General features: G+C 35.6%; 1 protein-coding gene across 4 annotated transcripts in view; it reads left to right on the top strand.

Annotated features, from left to right (window-relative positions):
• The window catches only part of CREB1 (cAMP responsive element binding protein 1), a 55985-nt gene that overhangs the window by 9885 nt on the left and 20207 nt on the right, over positions 1-25893 (top strand). For 2 of the 4 annotated variants that reach the window (XM_049615051.1, XM_049615048.1), the window contains exons 2-6: positions 8346-8467; positions 14390-14536; positions 15337-15378; positions 21368-21468; positions 25365-25507. In XM_049615051.1, coding sequence (XP_049471008.1) covers positions 8354-8467; positions 14390-14536; positions 15337-15378; positions 21368-21468; positions 25365-25507 — 547 coding nt within the window. In that variant the 5' untranslated portion in view covers positions 8346-8353. Of the gene's footprint in view, positions 1-6435; positions 6661-8345; positions 8468-14389; positions 14537-15336; positions 15379-21367; positions 21469-25364; positions 25508-25893 lie in introns of all 4 variants that reach the window. The other 2 variants (XM_049615050.1, XM_049615052.1) reach the window with 2 other exon arrangements.

Genomic DNA, 25893 nt, shown 5'->3' with positions numbered 1-25893 from the left:
GAAGTCAGAACTAAAAGCAGGATTCCTGTCTTATGACTTCTCCTGTAACATGTGCCGTCTCACTTCAGGAAAAGTGAATTTTCACTCTTCCGTGTCTAATTTGTAAATAATTCACCAAGAATAGCATTTCAAAATTTAGTTCAAAACAGAGCTGTCAAAATAATAAATGTTTAACTTTATAAACACACTTGGATATTCATTTTCCATTTGAATGTAGTGATTTTCACATAGTCTCTCAGGTTTTATTGAGTAAATGAAGTAGTAGGCTTTAAATATTTAACTTCAGAGCATAACTTTTGTGGGTCCTTACAGTTTTAGCATTGAGCTAGTTTATGAATCAACTTAAAATTTTAAGAGTTTCACTCTTTAGTCAACACAGAAATTGCTTTTCTAAAAGTAACTGCATGTAGGTGGTGTGTAATCCTTTTATCCTTAAGTCCTTTAAAAAAAATTCAGCTCCAAAACATCCATTTAGTGGAACTTCATATGTAGAAGTTTATATAGGCTCACTTCTTTGAAATGCTTAGGTGTAAAAAGCTATAAACAGTATTGCATGGGAAAGAAAGGAGAATGGGAAGTAATGGGATAAAATGTTATCTAAAATAATGCACAGTCATGGTTGCTTCCTTGCTAAGCAACACTGTTTGTCTCTTGGTGACCAGATACATGAAGGCTTGTTTGAGAGCCATAAGTAGTCTTACGTGAAGGCAAGCGAGGCAAATACATTTTGCCAATACTTAAAAAATAATGACTTTGGTTTGAGAAAACACTAAAGCTTTTCTGTTGAAAGGTACTATAGAATTAGTCCTAGGAAGGCTCTCATCATGCAGTGCATTTCTATAAATCATGTAACATTTTTCTAATTCACCGTGGTAAGTACTTTGAGAACAGTGTCTTTCTTGTAGCACATGCTACACATTTAAAAATGACTTTAAAAATAGCATCCAAATACTGTGGTAATTATGAAACTGCAATAAATAATAAAATATAAATATTTAACTTTTTAAAGCAGTTTCTCTGAGTTGAGTCCAATAAATAAGGAGTTAATTTTATTAAATAAAATTGAAAAGATTTCCTTTTCCTGTATGCTGCCTTCGTTTTTCGGTAGTGGTGGTTGGGTTATACTGATATTTACTACTGATAAAAAGAAATTATAAAAATATATAAGCAATCTTTAGGCTTTTATTTCTGTATTAAAAATGTTTAAAATTCATTGAGTTCAAATCACACAGAATTAACTTCATGTACAACTTCTTGCCTTCCTCTAATATCTGGACTAGAGGCAGATTTATTCTCCCAATTAAGGAAGAAAGACCTTGGTAGGAGCACAGAGTAAACTGTTTCTGAAAACTGTGTTAGAATTTACTTAACTTGATAAAGACACCAATTTATTTTAGTTTGTCACATTTCCCATTCATACTCTTTTTCAGAAAATGTATAATTTCATTTTGTTAGGGTGTGATTATTCTAATAAAATTTTACAGTTGAAGTTGGTACCTGTTGGGGGGGGGTATGTGTGTAGGTACGTATATACCTATATAATACCTATAATGTGTATATATACGTATATACGCATTATGTATACACATACAGCATTTGAATATGCTGTTTTCCTCTCTGGTTTTAGTGAAGATATGCTATTTTTAATACCAAACGACCATTTACTACTAGCATCAGAAACCTGAAGCATTGCTAAATTTCCAGTATTGATTGCATACATCTCCATTCCACTAGATTGAGCATATTAAAGAGTGACATGACAAGTACTTCAAAGTTAACAATCCCCAAAAAATGTACGGGGAAAAAAAATAGAAAAAACGGCAGTACAGCATAGTTATTGACTGTTGGAAAGCCGAAGTCTTGTGTAGCACCTGAACATTTCATTACTTTCTTTAGTAAATTAATCATAACACTTTAGAGAATTAATCAAGACATGCTGGAGTTGTTAAGAATGTGTTAGAATGCTTTTTAAATAGTCATAATATCCTAAAAACGAAATAAGAGGTACAAAACATGTAGAGAGTATTCAGTATCGCCATAGATGTTTCTACTTACACTTCTGCAAAATATTTCTAGTAATATATTTGACTATGACAACAAAATAATCATATAGTTTTTTGGTTTTTTTTTTTTTTAACGTTCATTTATTATTGAGAGAGAGACAGAGCATGAGCTTGGGAGGGGCAGAGAGAGAAGGAGACACAGAATCTGAAGCGGGCTCCAGGCTCCAAGCTGTTAGCACAGAGCCCAAAGCGGGGCTGGAACTCACAAACCACAAGATCATGACCTGAGCTGAAGTGGGACGCTCAACCTACTGAACCACCCAGGAGCCCCAAAATAATCATATAGTTTTAAAATCATGTGCCCAAATGTACCTTTTACACATCAAGGAGGTTACCCTGGAGACTTTAGAGTTGTGCTTTCCTTAAATCCCTGGGCTTTGAGGTTAGGAGGCATCAGCCACTTGTTAGGGTAAGGGTGAGGTTTTTTTCTCATTTATAATTAAGGTCATTTGCATTTAAAAAAATCACAGCATGTAATCTTATGTTCCATTAGTTATGGCCGCGTTATTCATAAATCAAAATCCTGGATTAAATTGGTCATAGACTTAAGGAATTAAAAAGTAAACTAGATTGTGGAGGAGATGGGTTTATTTTTTATAAAGTTGAACCTGAATAGAATGTTTAGGATTGTAAGGACTGGGGCACTTCTTGAAGGTCAAAATATTTTGGGAAGCAGAACAAGCTAAAATCTGCAGCATTCATTCCTTTTGTAATGACTTTTCAGCAAAAGTGACAGTATGAACTTGCTTTCTTGTTTGCTGAGCTTTGCTTAAGTTGGCAGAGGCACATAGATATGAACATAGTGCTGCCAGAAATCTGTCCCTGATTCAGTATAGTTCTGTAGAGGTGCTAAGTACGTGAATTAATTAATTAATTAATTAATTAATTTTCATTAAAACTCATTTATTACCAAATTTCAGTTTCAGGTAATTCCCATAATATTGATTCCTATGACAGTTATTTAGAAGGTAATTCCTGACAAGTTCAGACAATTTGATTTAAAAAATTACCACTAATGTATACATGATATACTGGGTCTAGCTAATCTGAGTGAATTAAATGCTGCTTTATTAATGACGTTTTCACTGGTCAGCTTTTAGAATCTTGGAAATCCCTGCAACTTCCTTCTCAGCTTTATTTTTTATACACTACCTCTCACCATCTGATTTATTATACATTTTACTTACCTTCTCTCCCTGCTCCCACACACTAGAATGTAAGTTCCACAAAAGGAAAGTGTTTTTAAAAATTTGTGTATTTCTTTTTCCCGAGTGATTTGACCGTGCCTGGCATGTAAGTGTTCAGGTCTGATACCCTAATAAAAGTATAACGTATATAATGTAAGTTGTGAAAATTGGAGATGTTGTTGGTTTTATTATTTAGTTACTTGTGGTGAATTCTCTCAGGATATATTGCTATATAGAGTAGAAGTGAAATTCATTGCAATATAGAAATTCTAAACCCAGTAACTTTAAAGAGACATCATTCTCAATTCTCATTTTGTCCTAGTAGGAGATTGCTGATAGCTTTAGAGTGACTATTCTGTTATCATTTGTCTTCTCTCCTTGCTTCTGTACAGAATCTGACCCCAGCCACTGATTCACTCATTTCTCTAAAAGCATACTATAATGTCAGCCTTGGCTCATACCATTTTTTTTACCAGAAAAGTTACCCTCCTTCCTCACATTTTTTAATTCTGTGTCCATCCTCAGTGCTGCTTTGGAGTTCCCCCACTCTCTTGACTATTGCAGAACATTTTCCTTTCCTTTAAATGTCATGGAAGCACTCATTTGACGCTTTACTGGGATGTTTTTCTAAACTACATTGTGAAGTTTTCAGTATCTACTGTCTTTACCATGTAAAGGGTACAGAGTGATACCATCTTAGATAAATTTCTTGAAGCTTTCTAAGATGGAAAGGAAAAACTTTTTTATCCTCTTTGAGAATTAAGAAAGGGGACTATAAAACTATTTAATAACTATTTAGTTGATGACTAACAATAAATGTGACCAGAGCAATGTAATGATAAAAGAGACGCTGTCCAACATTGAAAGAGAATCTTTGTTGACTAGTAGTCTGGTCTCGTAGCATTTTTTTTTTTTTTAAGTACTGCTAATTATCTCAAGTTGTATTGCATTCTCATGATTTTATAAATCAGTAAGTGGTAATAGCCCTGTACTAATCCAAGATCAAGAGGCAGGCTAGGTGACCTATTCCTAGTGAATCTGTCTTCTTTTACTGTGTAAATATTATTATATAGTAAAAGGAAATACTTCATTTATATTAAGTGGCCTGCATAATTACGTGTGTGTACATGTATCTTGTGTCATTTCTCAGGGTCAGAGCATTTAAAATTGAAAGAATTCTTTTTAATTCATCTTCCTTGTTTTCATAGATGAGGAAACTGAAAATCAAAAAGTTTAATTTTTCCAGTGACTGCTTGGTGACAGATCCAGCTTCCCACCAAGTGTTAGGTTCCCTCTCCCCACTACTCACAGCTGCATTGTTTATTTCTCTGAACATTGGGTGAATAATGCAAAGAATCACTTCACTTTATTTTTCATAATGAGAGGCAGAACTCTAGAAGACATTATAGCAAAATGGTATGTATCCTTGTGAATTGGCTTAAATATTTTTGATTCTTTTAGGCATGATACTGTTTTGAAATTTGTTATAAACTTAGGGTTTCCAAAGGATTATATTAATTTTTAGGGAAAAATCAGGAAAATCTCCAAATTTTAAATATCAGTAACCCAGAGTTTTATAATTGTGAGAGTATTGGAAGAAGAACCCCCAGACTGTCAAGCTGATACTACATTTTCAGTGATATCTGAGATCCATTCTGTTACTGATGTTCCAGGCCCAGTATTTATACAACATTCTCTCTGAGCTTATATGTACCTAATATTTTACTTATTTCATAGCAGTATTCAGTCGTTCTTAATTTTTGTATTCCTGAAAAGCATTCATTTGTGTAATGAATTAAGAATCTCCTTTCTTCAAATGACTTTGGACACCCACATATTGGCTGTAGTCATTGATCCTGTGTCTGCATACTGCACTTCTGGCTAGACTGCTCCTGGGATGTTAGCAAAATTGAAGATTGTACATATGATACTCTAACATCTCTTCTCTCTCCACCTGAAGATACAAAAAAGAGCAAAAGTTTTCAGAGTCCAGAAAGAATGCACCAACTTTAAGTGTCAGTTTAGTCTAGTTGAGAGACTGCTATTTCAGTACCTTGATGGTAAAATAGTGTCTGATTCAGTTCAGTCAGTGAGTTTCTAATCCGAAACAAATTGTTATTACTTAAACAATTCTCACTTACACTTTGAGAAAAGCACGTTGAGAATTTTCTGATGAAAGACAGCATTTGTGCTGTTGCTTGAGATGTTGATACCTCCTTAAGCTAAGAGTTATAAACATTAAGAAGGCTGTCCCCATATCTGAAAAAGACTGGTAGTCTTCCTGGATGAAAGAAATGAAAATAAAACAGTGGCAGTTTAGATGAGAGAATCCTACCTGTTGAAAATATTACACTTTTGTTTTTGTTTTTGTTTTTTAAGAATATGACCTAGTTGGGAAGGGAAGAAGGATGAAAGTCCCATTCTTATTTTGAATGTGTCCTTGTAGCTATAATCATTGATGTTAACTAGTGGTTTTGTTTATTATAATATATTTTCTTTTCTGCAACAAAAAGTTATAAAGATGTTCTATACCTCAAATGTCAGAAAAAAATTAAGTAGTCCTGATGTTGTATAGTGGGGGGAAAAAAAAGATACATGATCCGTACCTTAGATTGCTTTTAATCAAATGGGGGATTGAAACTATATAGATGACAGCACAGGTTTAAAAAAAAAAATGTGGCCTGGAATAAAGTTTTTTAAAAATGGTTGGTGTATACTCTGTCTACAAAGGAGGTATGATGATAAAGTTATATTTATCTTTATTCGCATTAAAATGATGACATGGGGGAGAAGACGGAGAAAAATTTATGGATTTCTGCCCATACTTAGCTTGACTGAGTTCAATCTTGTCCTCAAATGGATTCACTTGCATGCTATTGCGATTAGGTGGTTTTCACATGCTGTTTTCTTGCTGACCAAAAGTATGGACAACATTTAGGGTACAGAAACCATTTTGTTGTTGATGTTGCCTTGTTGTTAATGTCTTTCTTAAATTTTTTAGTTTAAAAGAGCACAGACTGTAAGTATATAACTCAGTTATCACAAGTGATCATAAAGTTACTTGATAATTTTTAAGAATAGTATTTCTGCTGTTTAGAAATATGGGGTAAGCAATTGAGGCAGGATTTAATAAAAATGGTAATTTCATATAAAAATATCTGAGATTAAAAATTTTTTTTCAACAGGTATCTCAAAATCATGATTGAAATACGGTTTTTTGGTTCATAGTTTTCAAAATGTTGTTCATGACTTCTGGAATTAAAATCTTTTAAATTGTACAAGTAATTCTGAAGTGATGCTGATGGGAAGAAAACAAAATGCTAAACTATGTAAAAAGTACAAGGTGAAAGTCGTCATCCTATCCAGTTCCACCACATCTTCCTCTGTCCAGAGCCACCGCTTACAGTTTAGTATGTAACTTCCCATACTTGTTCGATGCCTACATACAGCGTGTTTTACACAGTGTGACTTGTTTTTTTATATAAGTGGAATTCTCCTTTACGGTGTGTTCTGTGACTTGCGCTTCCACTCAGCCTTGGAAAGCTTTATCTGTCATTATAGTACAGACTCCTTTTTCATTGTTGTAATTTCTTTAATGGTCCTTCTGATAATGGATACTTGTTTCCAGTTTTTCACTGTTACAAAAAATACTACAGTGAATATTCTCGAGCATGTATTTTTGTGAACTAGTCAATAAGGAAGGAGTTTCTTGTTGACTAGTAGTTTCTCTGTATTCTAGATGTTACTGTGTCAATTATATATGCAGATGTTTTCTCCCTACGCACTTGTCTTAGTGTCTTTTGTCATATGAATGTTGTAAATAACTATGCAGTTAAGTCTGTTGATCTTTTCATTTGTAATCTCCTTTGTGGATTCTATATTTCTATATTATTTATACTCATTTCCACAGAGATATTTTTACTTCCTTTTTTTTAACTGTCACTTGTAAAACTTTTTCTAGAACTCTGAATGATGGCAAAATGTATTCGTATATTATACATTACGATGGCATGTAATAATCACATAAGGATCAGTCGCAATTTTGATGATCTATCAATTTCAGAGTTATAAAATAAATATAATAAATTCTGGAAAAGCATTGGGGCTTTTGTGTTATTTATGGAATCATAGTAGGTAGTCATTATTTTTAGTAAATTCATTTTTGACAGGTAATATGCCAGGCACTAAATGATAACAGTGGTACACAAGTAAGAAGTAATCTCTTTGATTGTGAATCCTTTAGACACAATTATTACCAGAAATTTATTTCTGTTGTCAGAAATCTTTCCTCAGCATGTAGCTGCTGCTAGGGATTGTTCTCTGCTTACCTATGCTCCCAGTCAGTGCCAGATTACCCAGCAAATATACCAGCAAAGTAGGGTCCCAAAGTAAAAAAGAGCAGCCTTCATTAACTTACTCAGTTTTGTTGCCTGTATGTGTGCATGTGTAGTGTGGCACACTATACATAGGGTGAGGAGTCAGAACACTAATATTTGCAGTGTCTGCGGCGTCTAATTTGGCTCTGTGGATGTTTATCCCACCTTTCTATCTCGATACCCCACAACTTGGGCTGATTTTGTCCCAACATTTCCTGTGGAAGTAGCATATAATTTTCTGCTTCTTCCCTATAATAGGAGGGAATACCCTCATAGGAGTTACCATGAAGCCGATACATCTCATAGACCCTGTCATCAGCTCACTTCTACTCTCTACCTTCTTTCCGTACCTAATTAGTACAGTTTGAAAAAATTATAGTTTTACTGGTACGCTCCTCCCCTTGTTCATAGAGGAGATTCATGGAAGGGAGGAATCCCTTCTTTCTAGATGGAATACTGTCCCGTTAGGAAGAAGTGACAAGTGAAAAGACAGGTGGTTGTTTTTTTTCCTTTTTGAAGGAACTAGAACTTACACAGCTCAGCAGATTTGGATGAGTTTGACAGTATTTCAGCTAGGTTACTATTTTTTTTGAACTAGATTTGAGTGCATTTGCTAATATAACCAGTACATATACCTATTCATAACCTGAAATTTGCCTTTAAAGTCACAAAAGCACAAAGCACTGTAGTGCTTGTAACACTCTTCCATGTTATTGTAGGTAACTAAATGACCATGGAATCTGGAGCAGAGAACCAGCAGAGTGGAGATGCGGCTGTAACAGAAGCTGAAAACCAACAAATGACAGTTCAAGCCCAGCCACAGATTGCCACATTAGCCCAGGTATATAAAATACATGGAGAAGATTCCAAGTTATGTCTCTTCTAAGAGGAGTATGTTTCAGACAGGAAGATTTAGTTCTTATTATAGAGATAAGCATAGAACGAGCGGAGACATTCTTAGGGTATCAAAATTCCTGTTTACTTAGTATTATTAGCCTAATTTTAGAAATGATACAATTAATTTAGTAACATAACAGAAAACCGTATTTTTAAACACTAGTTATCTATTTGTAGTGACCTGATTCAGAATAATGACATTTTAATAATGGGTAGATTGTCTCTCTTAAACCAAGGAAGAAAACCTGGTAATGTTAACTATTTCGTTTTTGTTTTTTGTTTTTTTTTTTTCATATCACACAGATTTATTCTGAGGCATGGGAATTTAGATAATCTGACAGGCTAAGTTTTCCATGTGCTTAAACTAAAAAATAGGATAAACAAACTGACACACAAGTAAATTTCAAGGATGATAATGGTGTTTGTTTCCTGTATCCTTTAAATATAATTCACGATTCTTTAACTTTGTCTTTGTCTTAAACATTCTATCTCTAAAGTCATATTCTCTCATCCTTATTTTTTGTTCTGGTGTATTTTTCCTCAAATATTTTAAATAATATTAACCATTATTTGCATATAAGTGAGAAAGGTAGTTGATATAAGACATAAACCTGCTAGATAAAAGAGTGTGATACTGTCTCTTTCTGATAAAGGCTCCCAGAAGAATATAATCCTAGCAGAGGCTCTGGGATGTTGAACTTCAGCGTCCTAAAGAACTGAAAAGCCCTCCTAGGGGAGTCCCTGAGTTTGAATGGGTCTTGGAGAATAGGGGGCTAACCACAGACTAAGGGGGGGCTACTAGACTAAGCCAAAGTGGGGGCCAAATACTGGAGCTCCAGCAGGAGAGAGTCACAAGGAGTGGGCTGCTGTCTGTTTTCTCCTGATTACTAGGGCCCACCTCCACCCCTCAGGAGTTAAGGCAAAGCAGAATATATCTGGGGGTGAAGTAAATACTTGGATGAGGCAGGTGCAGAAACATAGGGGGAAAATTCAGGGCTTCATCAAAACGTGGTCAAGGCAAACATGCAGAGGTGAGAGTCTGGGTTTATCCAACCATTTGGCCTGGTAAAAAGAAGGTACAGTGCCAGCAGGGATCTTGGTGATGAAAACCTTCCACTTATCTGTCTCTTGGGTGGCACTATTGTGTCTGATCTGGTTGTCCCTGAGTCTGCTATATGATGCATTCCTGGAAATTCCTTTCCCCTTACTGTCTTTCTCTTAATCGAGTTTGTGTTCTTGACATAGTAAAGCACGTTTTCCAGTGGTTTCTTAAGCAAGTTTGGGTAAAGAAGTCTTGGTAAAGAAATCCTTTTTCTTTCAAAGTTTGAAGGCATTGATCCACAATCACCAAGCAGTGTTGCTGTTTGAAAGGACTAAACCACTTTTTTTCTCTCTCTGGTATCTCTTCACAGTGCTTCACCATTTCATTATTAGGACCTTGGCTTAAATAGTTTTCATCCATTGTGCCATATATATATATATATATATATATATATATATATATATATTCATTCAATGGCCCCTTTTATAGTGGAAACTCATGTCTTCGATTCTGAGCAATGTAAATTATTTGGTTGAAGATTTTTTTCTCTAGGATCCTTGTGATCTAGATGCTACACTATAGGATCGTTTCTCTAACTCTCTTTTCCTTCCTCTTTCTCTTTGTCTTTTTGCTTTGTTTTCTGGGAGATTTCTTCAGCTTCGTGTTCCAATCCATTTGTTGAATTTTTTATTTCTGCTGTCATGTTTCCAACAGTTCCTTTTGTTCTCTGAATAGTCCTTTTGTGTTTTGTTGTTGTTGTCCTTTTGTGTTTTAATAGCATCCTGTTTATGTTTCACAAAGGCAATATTTTCATTCATTTCTGAGAATATTAATTAGGTTTTAAGTTTTCTTCTCCCCATATAGATTTTTCTCTGTATAGATTTTTGCCCTTCAATTTGTTTTGGTCTCTCCATCTTTAATGTTAGAAGAAGCTTTCCTCAGATGTTTATAATTTGTGCTTGTCTGCTCAGGTTTCAAGTAGGGGACCGCAAAACTGTACCCAAAGCTCTGGATATGTTTGGGGCCTGATGCCTATAAGTTGTGAGCTTTCAGTGTAGGGTGATTATGGCCTTCCCAATGTCAGTATCTTTCAAGTCTTTATTCAAGCCCCTTGTGGTTGGTTAAGTTCCTCGGGGAAAGCTTTACTAATCTCTTGCTTACAGGGTAAAGGCCTGGGAGCTAAGTGAGAGAAGAAGACTGAAAGTTAGTTACCCCACCTTCAGCTGTGTCTGGTGTAATTTCCCCTATCCAGAAATTAAATCTCCATTTTTCTGTCAGCATGGAGTAGATTAATTATTCTTCCACAGGGAGTTATGGAGAGGGGATCCAATTGCTTCTCAAAGAGCCTTCAACCAGCCTTCCTTATTTTCAGCTCTCCCTTTACTCCACCTTCCAGGGTGACTTACTTAGATCCTGAACCTCTGAAGGATTTTGTGGTGCAAATCTGGCTTTCCCTGCATCTACCTCATGAGTTGGCCTTTTTTAGTACCATTCATCCATCTTTCCAGCCTCCAAAACTCTTCCTGTTGCCTTTCTCATTCTTTGCTCATGTGATTATGCCTGTAAAAACAGAGTCAATTTTATGAAGTTTAATTGGAGATTAGGAAGGAGCAAAATTACATGCGTATGTTTGATTTGTCATCCTCATCAGGCAGTCCTCTAGGATTGACCTAGAACAGAATGACATGATGTTTGAGCTTTAGGAAAGCTAGTTTTCTTTCTCTTCCCGTTTGTATAGTTTTGGTTTTTTTATTCTTTTTTTTTTTTTTTTTTTTCAACATTTATTTATTTTTGGGACAGAGAGAGACAGAGCATGAACGGGGGAGGGACAGAGAGAGAGGGAGACACAGAATCGGAAACAGGCTCCAGGCTCTGAGCCATCAGCCCAGAGCCTGACGCGGGGCTCGAACTCACGGACCGTGAGATCGTGACCTGGCTGAAGTCGGACGCTTAACCGACTGCGCCACCCAGGCGCCCCTTGGTTTTTTTATTCTTAATTACAGAGTTTTTTTCATTTGCTCATCCATGTCCTTAACACATACGTTTCACATTTTTGTCATAGTTTCCTTTCATAAGTCTGATACCCAGTATTTTTTATTGTCATATTTAATATCAGAATATAATAAAAATTGTCAAATCCATGATTATAGTGGTCAAGGAACAGAAGAAATTTCAGCCCAACTAGTAAAGGAAGAAAATCAATCTAAAACAATAATGAGAGGCCTCATTTTACTTTGAGAATTTAACAGAGATTTTTTAAAGTGGAAAGGAAAATAATCTTGGTTTTGACTATGAGAATGTAAATTTTTATGGATTTAACTAAAGAAGTAAAAGGATGATCATTGAATCTTTTTGTAATAGGCAAATTTGAAAACCTAAATATCTAATAATGAATTTATTAAACAAAGTATGTGATTTTATTGTGCAGCCATTAGAACCACTAAAGAAAATTATTACTTGTATGGAAAGATATTTGTAATGGATTCAAAAAATAAAATAGATTCCATGATAGTATGTTATAAAAACAGCTATATATCTACAGCAAAAAATATTAACAGCGATTCGCTGTGGATGGTAGGAACAGAAGTGATTTTTATCTTACTTTGTCTATCTGTACTGTTTGTAAACTTATGATGAGAGGAGCCAGTATATAGAATGATCAGGGTAGAATAGGGATTATTCATTGAGTTAGCTTGCTACGTTTATTCTATAAAATAGAGAAGATGTAATAATTACTTCAAATATCAGAAGAGCTTTTGTATGGAACTAAGAGGAGATATTCTGAGTAACTTAAGCTGTGACTCTCAAACTTAAGTGCAGGGGAAAGTGTCCTTGGGTCCACTGAGATTCTGACTTTGTAAAGAGGCATCCTGTGTAATGCTAATGGAGGCAGTCCATGGACCACATTTTGAGAACCACGTAAAACTAGATAAGATTTATGGCAGTCAGAGAGAAAATGATAATAAGGAGGGACTTCCTAACTGTCCAAACATGGATGCTTATGGTTTTAATCTCTACTTTCTTGGATATCAGATCAATTCCACCATTCCCCTTTGCCCCGCCCCCAACCACCCCAAAACTTACTTCTTGTGTTCTCTGTTTCAGTTGGTGGCATAGTTTACCAATTTTTACCCAAACATGAATTATGAGGGTCATCCTTGATTTCCTCTCTCACCTCCTTCAACCAATCATTCATAAAGCCCTTTCTAGTCTGCCTCCTGAATTTTCATTAAATCACTTCTCTCATTCCCCCTCCCTACCACTAGTGCTTTACTTCTGGCTTTATCATCTCACCTTAACTACTGTATAATCTTTCTCAATCCCCTCACCTCCACTTTTTTCTTTCTCTGAAATGAACATCTTTCATACTGCCACTGAAGTGATCTATCTAAAATGCAAACCTCACCATGATACTCCAGAGTTCAAAAGTTCTTCAGTGTCTTTCCCAGTCTCAGGAAAAAACGCACGTTCTTTAAGGTGACACATAGGTGGCTTTTCATGACTAGCTCATCTAGCCCCAGCCTTCCTTTGTTATAGTGTTCTCTCTTCCCGGTTCCTACATTCATAAAGTAACACACTTAGGTGGTCAGTCTAGTAGTGCTGACTGCTTTCCATCCCTCTCTCCCTGAAAGTCTGTGCCTGTCCCAGGGAGTCATAATATACCTAATGTATATTCTTTGTTTCAAATTCACATTCTTGCCTCCCCTCCTCTTAGGTGCCAGTGGGTAGCTCTCCTCAGTGTGTTCATTTTTCTTTTGGCAAGCCTTATTATTTCACTGGATTATACTTATTTATGTTCTTTTCCTGATGCCTTCACACATGTAGCCCCAGTTATTTTCTTCATGTTTGTAGTTTCAGTTCTGACACCACCCTTGGCACCTGGGTCCCCAATAACTGTTTACTGAATGAACAAAAAATAATGAATCCCTGAATGTATTCAAACATAGGAACAGTAAATACCATCTAATAGACACATATGACATAAGAACCCTTTGAACCTGGATATTGACTCATTAAAATTGCCTTTGTGCCTCAGGAGAAAATTAGTATCTCTTATATTCCCTCAATTCTGCTTTTATTCCTTCAAGAGGAAAATAAATCCTTAGAATACCAAGTATCATACCAGTTTGATTTGGGGGAGTGGGAACTTTGAGTTTATAATACGTATTCATACTTTCTCACTAATGAAAGGCATGCTTGTAGTTAGTTTAAGAGAGAAAACTATGCTGTATATTTTAAGATGTATATTTGTTCTAGACTTAGAGAAGTTTTGCCTAAGTTTGAGAGCAGGTATATTTTAGAATATGGCTTATTTAACACACAATATTCTGAAGACTTCTATATTTCTTCAAAGCTAGCATATCTCTTGACCTTGGGTAAGTTACTTAATCTCTTGAGCACTTGATGTTTTTGTCTCTAAAATGGAGATAATCCTTATTACCCAGTCTTGATTTCTTCGAAGAGCAAAAGGAGAAACTGGACATGAAAGCAGGTAGGAAATTGTAAAATGTAAAGCACCATACAATTAAAGTGTATTTGGTATTCAGAGGAAGTCTGTGTTACAAATTTTGATACTGCATTAAAATAGTTTTTTGGTTTTTTGTCATTTGGAAGGATTTGAAAGGGAGGGGGCATTTATGGTCCTTTTTTTTTTTTTTTTTTAAAGAATATTAAATTTAATCATTAGTTTCTTTCACACCAGTGAAATACTTATCTAACAAAAAGGTCATCTTTTTCCTGCTAAAAAATTGGTGCATATTGAGCATGACTACCTCGAAGGAGGTTATCTGTGATGGTAATTTTTTTCCATGTTCAACACCATAGGTATCTATGCCAGCAGCTCATGCAACATCGTCTGCTCCCACCGTAACTTTAGTACAGCTGCCCAATGGGCAGACAGTTCAAGTCCATGGCGTTATTCAGGCGGCCCAGCCATCAGTTATTCAGTCTCCACAAGTCCAGACAGTTCAGGTATGTGTATAAAAACTTCTGCATCTACTTTCGTAACTGTCATTTATAGCCATATCTCTCTCCTTTTAGTAGTTATGAAAATAGATACATATCTAGTTCAAAGTTTATTTCATTTTGCAGTAAGGAATATGCTGCGTCTGTATAGTCACCTTACGTATAGGAACATATATATATATATATGTGTATATATATATATATATATATATATATATATATATATATATATACACAAGAACAGACCTAATTAAAAGACTTTTTCTTAAGATATGGAGGAAAAAGAATTGATTGGGGAAATCATTAACTATGTGGGATAAAGTGGAAATGTTTGGGAAAGACTAACCTGATATACCTTAGTTCAGGAAAATTAAGATACAAAAATAATAACTTAGTAATTATTTTCTAAATGTGCCATTGGAAGAAACTAAACCCTTGTCAAAATTAATAACCTTACCTAAGCTATTACCTGAATTTTGAGATCATTTAAAGCATTGTAAAACCAGCTATGTCTAGGCATGTAAGTTGGAGTATATAACTTTGAAATAATTATATATTCAGAAAGTTCACCTTAAGGGTCAGGGATTACACTATGCACGTTACCTAATTCTTTGGAGACCTTGTTCCTTTGGATTGAATCCATGGGGAATAAAGGCACCTAGAGCTCCGCAGGTGACTGCTGAACTGGAACCTAGAGCAGTATACATCTTTGCAGTGAGCTTATTGAAAGAAAAAAAAAAAGACTTGAACGTTCATTCAAGTAGGCCATAACCCCAGCCTCCCATTTCATATTTTTTGCTTCACAGTCTTCCTGTAAGGACTTAAAAAGACTTTTCTCCGGAACTCAGGTGAGTCCTAGGTCCTAGATTTGGAGAGAACTATTTTTAGAAAGGAAGGTGAGAAATTATTCTTTATGTCTTTTTCCTTCTATAAACATGCAGTTTAAGGTTTGCATAAAGATCTTAGAGATCTTCTAGGTCTAGGCCGAACTTGTTAACCTGCCCAGCCCTTAGTGTGTTGCTTAATTTCCCTGTGTATCCTTTCTTCTCTCCTCCAAATGGTAGTCCAGCATTACTTTGAGAAAGGAAGCTGTGTCTCCTGAGTTAAACAGTTTATAAATAGGGGTCATTGCTAAACTGTTCTTTCTGTAGTGAACCAGAATATACCTTTCTAAAACTTCTATTTAGTGGTCCCAGTTCCATCCTCAGAAACTGGTTAAGCAAATTTAATTCCTTTTCTGTTGGACCACTCCCTCTCCCTTATCTCCCACACCCTTCTACTTTACAAAAATGCCCAGACTAAACAAATGTCTGTTTTCCTTCAGCCATTTATTATATGGTATATCTCTGATTGCTCCTGACCATCCTTGCTATCTTCCTGTGGAGGAGAGCTGTTGTGTTTTCCTTGAGTATGGTAGCCAGACTGATTGATATTTGTAGAGGGAGAAGTGCCTCCTCTGCTCTGGAAGCGTTCTGTTAATGTCCTCAAAGGACATACTAGATCCAGTCAGCCATATTATACTATTGAGTCATTTAGCCACTGTTCCCTACCTCTACTTCATTCTGTTCTGGTGCTTTTGGTTTGCTTGGACACTTATGTGGGGGGAAAAAATGTTTTCATGTGAAAACATCAAGGTAGGGGCGCCTGGGTGGCTCAGTCGGTTAAGCATCTGACTCTTAATTTCGGCTCAGGTCATGATCTCACAGTTTGTAAGATTGAGTCCCACATCAGGCTCACGCTGACAGCACAGAGCCTGTTTAGGATGTTCTCACTCCCTCTCTCTGCCCCTTCCCCCACTCTCACGTGCTCTCTCACTCTCTCTCTCTCTCTCTCTCTCAAAATAAATAAATAAACTTAAAAAAAAATCAAGGTATATGAATTTCCATAATGAAAGACACTGGGGACCGAACTTGTTAACAAGATGGAAACAGTGTTGTCCCAGTGACAATCGAAGTATTTGGTATTTCTGTGGAATCGCACTACTGAACAGTAGTCTCCTATCTTTTGTCTCAGTTTTTATTTCATTGAATGCTACCTTACTATTTTCTATACTGTGCCATTACTAATTCCCCACTCATGTTTTCTTCTTGATAACAGTAGAAAGAACCTGACCTGCTAGTCAGAAGACATAGATTCATCACTTTCTCTTTTTCACTTGTAATAAGAGTTTGGTGTGTTATAAAGAATACACCAAAATTACCAAATTTGTTAAAATTATAATTTTTGGTCATAATATGTGATATTTAATTATTGATTCTATTTTTAATTTTAATCTTTGTGACAGTAATAATTTGGATCTGAGGGTTGCATGGCTGTTAACTTTATAGAAATACTTATTCATCTTTTCAAGAGCACATTTTTCCGTTGAGGTGGGCTATGCTTATCGTTGAAAGCCTGAATTCTATGAATAGAGAGACACAAACTTTTTTTTTTTTACTTCTTTAAATTTTTTATTTTATTTTTTTTCTTTAAAGGAAAATAACCAGGGAGAATATTAGACTTTAATGGCCATTTCAGCTGGTTAACTGTGATTAGTATATTAGTAATTAGGAAGTAGTGTACATCAGAAGAGATGTTCAAACAAGGAGAGAAATGGTCCCTCAAACTTCTAGATGGGAAAATACGAGTAGTGTAGAACAGCCTTTTCAAAATCTACAAGACACATTTCTCTTGATGTGAGAGTTAGATATTAGCATCTCTTTATATTTTTTAGTCTACAAATATTAGAAGTTCTGCTGTACTCCTGTTTCATTTATGACTTGACATTAGTGCCCTACCTTTATCCTTATATATATTATCATGTCTCACAGATTATGTCAGAATCCCCTCAAAATAATGGGATTTATGCAAATGGATAGAAGTTAACAGTGGCATCTTCACTTTTCCTTTGTTAATTTTGAATGCATTTTTAATACAGTGCAGCTTAAACATGTCAGGATTTATGGATTATGTTACCTTAAATTATTAAATTCATTCCTTCAATGAATTTTTATTGATCACATGCTATGTGCCAGTCACTGTTCTAGGTGCTATGAAAGACAGCAGTGAACAAATAATACTTCTCTATTCTCATGAAGATCACATTTGAGCGAAGAGAGACAATGAGAAAATAAAATATGTCAGGTGAGGATAAGTGCTGGGAAGATGATTGAAGCAGGGGAAAGGGATAGATAATGTGGAGGGAAGGGTGTTCTCTTTTATGTAGGGTGGTCAGGGAATACAGTGAACAGAAACCAGAAGCCAGTGCAGAATGCTAAACCATGCAAATAGTAAAAGCAAGTCTGAAGGCTTAGGAGTAAGAATATGTTTTACATATCAAGGAATAGTAAAAAGATGTGCTCCAATAGAGCAAGAGGGAGAGTGGTTAGATGAAACGTGATAAAATCTTCACAATACTTTGTAATATGATGGGAACAATAATAACCTTTTGTGCAACACAGGGATTCAGTGGCTCTCCTGCAGCAAAGTACTTAAGAGTTATCTAACATAGGGATGAGTTGCTGGTTTGTTTTTTGCGAGACAAATGTTCCAGAGTTTCTGATCTTTTCAGTGATGGTAAGCAAGGATTTGCAAGGGATATATTACCTAACATATTTTTGAAAAAAAGAAATCCCTTTCAACTATCCTGGGATAAAGTGACGTTTTTGAAAGAAAGTTGTGCCGTGGAGAGACCATTTTGAAAGAAGTTTGGAAATGTATTCATAGTTTTTTTATTTTTTTTAAACTGCAAACCATATAAATTTGTCACCTAAAAACTCACATCTATATACTTTTAGACCCTGTAAATAGAATTCTCTAAACTATTCAGGTGTCTTCTAGAGTTTCAGTAGTTGTTGCACTTATTTGTTAAAATAAATATAAAATTGCAACACCTATTATTAGCATACAATAACTGAGAGCCAGGGAGATGAAAATATACTAGGTAAATCTCATCAAAAGTTTGTATAATTGATAGATGAAAATGAAAACTGATTTAGTATTTAGTAAGCCCAGCCAAAAATGCACTTACTTTTTCATGAGTTCTCTTTTTCAACAATGGCAAATGTTAAATCATGTTTTTAAAAGCCCAAGCTTAGAACCAGATGTTTGAGTCACTGTTATGAAATATTAAATGATTTCTTAATGAAGCATATTCAATTACATTTACTAATAATTTAATTTAATAATTATTTGAAAAAGCATCTGATTTGGTTTTGGCACTGTATGTTTCATTTTAAAATTTCAAATAACTTCAAAATAGGAAGATTTTCCCCTCTTACTAATAGGAGGTGCAGGTTTTTAATAAACTAAAGAAAGTTGAGGAATATAGATCTAAAACTTTACATCTACACATGGTGGTTTGACTTTTTGAAAATGTCTCAACTTCTAAGTGGCCAAGGTTAAAGACCTATATAAGGATCTGAGGAAAGGGCTAATAAGAGAGGTGATAAGAGGTAAGGGCCAGAGGAAGGGTCTCTACCGTTGGACTGTGGTAGTGGTAGTTTGGAATATAATTTTTTCATACGGTTATTTTTAATAACCTATTAAATATATATTAAACTATAATTAATAGTTATTTATAAAAAGGAGTTTTGACATGATTTTTATTAGTCTCAGAAATGTGGATCCAATGTGCATATGGGATTTTTGTTTTTGTTTTTGTTTGTTTTGGTAGATAGTCCGTAGGAATTGACTTCATAGCTCTTAAGTTCTCCCTGGATAGTATTCCCAAAGACGAAATGTTAACACTTGTTGTTATTATTTTTATTGAGTAATTCTGAACTCCCTTAAAATGGTTATAATCACTACATAGTGATAAGTTAATTTCCTTTTGACTCCATTGACAAAATCTTACAGATCAGAGGAAGGGAGGCTTTTTTCCTGCTAAGAGCAATAGAACCACTGAGTTTGGGGGGGGGGGGGTAGGATTAAAGGTCACATAAAAAGCAGCATTAATTTATTTCATTTCACAACTTCCCTTATGGGTAGTTTATACAGTATGTTTTAAAACTGTTGTTTGAATGCCTTTCAACTTGGAAGAGTATGCCTAAGTCACTATCTGTCCTTACAAGAAGGTTGTAAGGATGAGGGTCATGCAAAGGAGGCAGAAAGAACAGAGGAACTGAGGTTCTGAGAAGTATTAATGAAGGTAAACACTTGTGATAGTGCTGTCCACTTGAGTTGAGTCTTGTTATTCCTGGAAATCCTGACACTCTGCTAAGGTCTTTTCATAGCTCCTCATCTGCTGTGTATCTGAGAAAGTCTGTGCAGAGACTATGCTGAGCGGGCTAGTTACAGCAGCTACAGATTAGTGGGAGTGTTCTCTGTGCTGTAACTGTAGCATTATTACTCTGCAGAGAATCACAGACTAAATTCAGCCTCTGACACAGCTTTTTATCTGTCATTTCTGGATTCGTTAAGTGTTGCCTGCTAATGTGTAGGTCTTTAAAGTTCTTACATTTGAAAGTGTTTGGATGGGGCACATTACTTTATTGTAGATAAATTTTGTGAAAAATTACTACATTTACCTGATTTCATTTGAGAGTGAGTGCCTATTACAAAGTGCCCTGTCAAGATGAGCCCCCACTCTCCAAAACCCATAGGCCCAGACCACATACAGAGTACCTGTGGGATTTGTCAGGTTCCTCTGAATATGTTTTTTCTTGTTGCAATTGCCCTAAATTTTGACATGGAGCTGAGCCACACAGACTCTTTTGCCTTCATTAAACCTAATTCTCACTCTGATAGCACCATGCACACCTAGTTCAGGAAGGAGCAGGAGGCCCCTGCTGATGAGAAGGGAAGCTGAATGAAGCAGACTAGAGAAGCTCGGCTAGATCATCTTGACAGACAGGCTTACCTACTAGGCGAGTGAACTGTAGTCTGAGAATGGTCAGCAACCCTCTGGGTTGCTGCTTCTGACAAAACTGGTGTGAGATTGGAACCAACAGGATTTTGATGCTGGTAAGGATGTCTAAAACTGAGATGCCAACTATTGACAGTGGCTCCACTACTTCCTAGCTTTGTGACTTGGGTGAGTTACTTAACCTCTTTGTACCTTGAGTTCTTCTATCTATGAAATGGGTTTAAATACTGTACTTAGCTAGTACCTGATGTTATTGTATTAGTGAGTATTAATATAATACTTTATCATTGTGTGCTTTACCATTGTACCTGGCACATAGTAAGTTCTCAATAAATGCTAGTTGCTGTTACCATTATCATTATCCCATGTAAAATCTTTGTTCAACTTCATTACTTTTCAGTCCAGGGATACTTTCCAGAAATACACAGTTCTTTACCTTGAGTTTTTGCATAGTAAAAACTTTGAAGGTCTATATGTAGACTAAGTTGCTAGAAACAACCATCTGGGGGATCACCAATCTTATTGGTGCAGTTATAAATATAATCACAAGTGTTTAACAGTAAAGGATAATACTTGTATGTCACTGTATAGACTTATGACCAAATATTTAGTCATTTATTCTTTTCTTCATGTCAGAAGCCTTATTTCACTTGGTAGTTTTGTTCTGACAATTGTAAGAAAACAACTGACAGTAATACTGATGCGTTCAAGATTGGTTACATGAAGTCCTGAAAGAGATGAAGCTGAATTTGTATATCACAAAAGTTTGGTTTTGACCAAAAAAATCTTAGGACTAACTGACTTCTATAGGATAAGTAAAGGGGAGAAGAATGTGATTGGTGTGGTTGTCTCCCATAAAAATTGATTTTTTTCTACTGAAGCATGTGCAAGGTTTATATACATCGTTTTATATTTGATTTTTTCTTAAAGTTCATAAAAACTTTATGGGAACTAAATTCGATTATCAAGATAAAGTTCTTCTTTGTTTTCAGATTTCAACTATTGCAGAAAGTGAAGATTCACAGGAGTCAGTGGATAGTGTAACTGATTCCCAAAAACGAAGAGAAATTCTTTCAAGGAGGCCTTCCTACAGGTATGGAATTTAATAGTTAAAAGATTCAGAATCAAAGATGTCAGGAAGCTTTAGGTAGTTGCAGATGAAAAGATGTCGGAAGACCAATTAGCTGCTCAATTCAGGACCGTCTAGGTTACTTCTCTTCATCTTGAGTTACTTCTCAAGTTGAAGTTTATCGTACAGAGTAAGAGAACTTTCTACTCTGAACAGTCCTGGATAAACAATTTTTTTTTTCTTTTTTGCTTCTGTTTTTGTAAACCATGCCAGCTGCTGCTTTTATGTTAAAAAGTTTGGAATATTTGATAGGATTATAGTTTGTCAGTTCTGACACACTACACTGTTTATCTACCTAGCATCACATTTGCAGACCATTTCTCACGCCATCGTACTTAGTAAATAACTGCTTATTAATGTAATCTTTATTGCAGCGTGACACTTCGCTGATATTCCCTAATTTTAGGGACACCTTACTATAGTTTCTGTGTTCAGCTATAGAGGTTGCTTTGCCTCTATCATGGACCCAAACCATTTTTTTATATGTAGAAACTGTCTCCATGCTCAGTATCTCCAGGAAGAGCCATTCCATAAATCTTTGTAAGCTTACTTGAGAGTTTAATAAATTTCAAACTTCTAATATTCTTTCTTGTTATTAGCCTAAGGTATTTCTGTTTTTCAGTGAATGGTTAAATTTTTTTTTTCACTTGGCTCCTATGCTAGCCCTTTTCTCAATTAAATGAGGGATCCTAAATGAATACCAATAAACTGATTTTGAGATCTTAAGAAATTTTATATTACCAAGTATGTGTTGTATGCATTTATGCTCATTTCTTTTTTTCCTAAATACATCTAGTTTTAGATTTGAACTTCAAAATACATCCCGTGTTAGTATTTTAACACATTTGATCCTGAAGCAGATCCAACCAGGTGTTGACGAGCCACTTGGCTTCTCTGTCTATAAATTCCAGGCAAATAGTTGTAAATAAATTCTGTAGATTCTAGTTGTAGACCTTATAATATAAGAGCTCTGTGTGGGAAGAAAATATTTTGTTGTAGCCCGTATCCTAGCAAAGATCACTTAAATAGTAACACCTTAATTCGTAATCAAATAAACAATGCCTGAGATGCGCACATGCAGAGAAGGGGCTACATTCATGAGAAATACTGTATCTTTCCTTATAGTCATTGTGTATCTGTTATTTTGTTTTAAGCTTATAAATTCTTGAAACCTAGCTTTTATGTCTTGACTCCAATGAGATCTTTAACAGAGTCCTTATGATGCGCTTTTGTAAGATTGGAGAAATGGGGATTAGTTGATAATTCAAGATAAGTTTTTCTTAGAACAACCCAGCTTTGTAGTGATCAATTTATACTCAGAGGAAGTTCTTAAAGCACTCTTACTTGGTCTCACCTGGTTTGGTATTTTTATCAGCAGTTCACCTGAAAAACAGAAAAGCCAGCTCATCACCTTTGCAAGTGACAGAACGTTAGGGGAGAAATACCCTAATGGGTGGGAGAACAAGTACTTTGAAGGATCATAGCAGCCCGGAGAAACAGACTGTCAGTTGTTGGTGATAATTACAGAATTTCTGAACTTGAGTTTAAAATCAAACCAGTTCTTCAAGTGCAAGATTCTCGATTAAGAATTTGTTTTCCGGACATCTGGGTGGCTCAGTCAGGTCATGATCTCACGGTCATGAGATCGAGCCCTGCCTGCTTAGGATTCTCTCTCTCCCTCTCCTTCTGCCCCTCCCTGGTACACACTTGCACTCAAGCATGTCCCCTCTCTCTCTCTCTCCCTTCCTCCCTGCTTCCTTTCCTCCCTCCCTCCCTCCCTCCCTCCCTCTCTGTCTCTCAAAAAAAAAAAAAATTGTTTTAGAAACGTAATTATGTTATTTAATTATCATTAACAGATACATACAGTTGCCAAAAAAAGCCAATATACCATAAGGCTACATTGGTAAAAACCTAATGTCTAGATTAAGGGAAGGAATTAATCCCACTGCTCAGACCACATCTCGAATCTACTTTAAGAGAAAGTGAATTGTATCTCTGTGATACAAGAATGACCAAGACGGTCTGGAGCAACAATATTAGAAACTGGAAAGAGAAGACAAGAATGATTACTAGCTTCAGGCAAGAGAGAAGTAGATTTATATTATATGCAGGTCTAAAGTAGTAGCTTTGAAACTTTTATTTTTTTACTACAATCCACAATAAGAAATAATCTTTATAGTTTTCTCTCTGTATACATACTATTATTTCAAATTCATATTCATATACACATAGGTGTATATATATACAGGTACACACATATATAGGCATCTGAAGCAAATAATACAGCACCATATTACGTGTGATGTTCAGTTGTTTTTTTGTTTTACGTTGGTTACAACATACATAACCATTTCCATGGTCCACATACGGGTTGTGACCTGAGTTTGAAAAATGTTGCTCTAAAGACCAGTACTTATTCAAAATGTGTGCGCAGAGTTTGGATGGAATGTAGAAATTTAAGATGTCAAAAATTGCATGAGTTGAGTTTTTTCCCCTCCTCTGTGATTATGTTACTCGTTTGAAATAACAATAAGGTTAATTTGCTTTTATTTGTATTCCTTTTTAGAATGTTTCCTCCATCCTTTGTTGATACTATTTTTTAATATGCAAAACATTAACATGGTTCCAAAAGTCACAATTGTACAAAAACATCCACACACCTATAAGTGCCCTTTCCCAGTTTTTTCTTTTTTTACTTCTTTCTTACCCATCCCCAGTAGATTAAGTAATTTCATGAAACTCTATCTGGTTTATCCTTTCTGAGTTTTCATGAAACTCTATCTGGTTTATCCTTTCTGAGTTTTTTCTAGAATAGCAGAACAAACATATGTTATTTCACTTTCTTTCGTATACAAAACGTATGTGCTTTACTCCTCACCTGGATGAGCTCTAGTTTATTCAGCCACTCCAACGTGTTGGCATATAGATAGTCTTCAGTATTTTGCAGTTACAAACAGCGCTACCATGAATAACCTTACGTGTATGTATTTTTGTACTGTAGGAAGTATATCTTAAGGGTGAGTTCCTACAAGTAAGATTGCTGTGTAAACATAGTTTTATTACATCATCACATTCATTCCATAAGGGTTGTACGCCAATTTTATACTCACACCAATGAGAGTGTCTGTTTTCTCACAGGTTTTTTAAAACTTTTTACCAATCTGAAAGTTGAGACATTTAAAGTCAGGTTTTTAATTCTTTTTTTTTTTTTTTGGCCTCAATTTTTTTAATGTTTATTTTTGAGAAGGAGAGCTTGAGCGAGTGAGGTGGGGCAGAGAGAGAGGGGAATAGAGGATCCAAAGCGGTGTCTACGCTGACAGCAGAGAGCCTGATGCAGGGCTCAAACTCATGAACCATGAGATCATGACCTGAGTCAAAGTCGGACGCTCAACCAACTGAGCCACCCAGGCACCCTGTCTAAATTTTTAAGAGTTCTTTATATATTGGGGCTATTGCTCCTTCATCTGTAATATATGTAAACATTTTTTTCTTAGTGTTGTTGATCATCTTTTGACTTTGGTTTTGGTGTTCTTTGCCCTACAAAAGGTTATTTTGTTTTGTTTTTTTGTGTGTTTTTTTTTTCTGTAATCAAGTTTATTAACCTCTGCTTACACCTAGATTTTGAATGATTGCTTCCTTTACATTCAAATTAAAGAGAAATTCATCGTTTTTTCTAGTCCTCGTATGATTTCATTTTGACACATTGATTCCTCATCCGTTTATGGTTTATTCTTGTTCTTACATTTTAAACTGCTGTCCTAAGCACTAGCAGCTTTCCACTCATTTTCCTTTCCTGTTATTTGTATTTAGCCAGTAAATGTTACTTTTATTTTAGTTAATACAGTTCTCTCTTTTTCTAGGAAAATTTTGAATGACTTGTCTTCAGACGCACCAGGAGTGCCAAGGATTGAAGAAGAGAAGTCTGAAGAGGAGACCTCAGCACCTGCCATCACCACCGTAACGGTGCCAACTCCAATTTACCAAACGAGCAGCGGACAGTACAGTGAGTAGAAGATATTTCTGCTTTGGAAAGTGAGACCAAAACACTAATGGCTGCATTCTCCTTAAAGGAATCCTGCAAGTACCAACTCTTTCCTCAGTCTTGGATGCGATCAATTTCACTTCCTTTACTGTTCACTATGCAGACTTCTGGAACAGAAGTATTGTCTTTTCTTCGGGGTTTTTGTTGGGATGACTCAAGCACTTTAGCCCTTTAGGTGGTCCTTTGTTTTGTGCGGACACCAGGAGAGTCTTGAAAGTTTTTTGAATCGCTGCTTGGAGCTCTAGATTGTAGTCCTCGTGTGATATATGATGGTCATAGAGGACATACTTTTTTAGATAACATAACCATTCTCTGATTATGTTTAAGGATAAAAACGGTTTATTTTT

The sequence above is a fragment of the Panthera uncia genome, assembly GCF_023721935.1.
Source record: "Panthera uncia isolate 11264 chromosome C1 unlocalized genomic scaffold, Puncia_PCG_1.0 HiC_scaffold_3, whole genome shotgun sequence".
In the NCBI taxonomy this organism is placed as follows: domain Eukaryota; kingdom Metazoa; phylum Chordata; class Mammalia; order Carnivora; family Felidae; genus Panthera; species Panthera uncia.
Note: the sequence above shows the minus strand (reverse complement) of the source record. Positions and strands in the feature narration are given on the sequence as shown.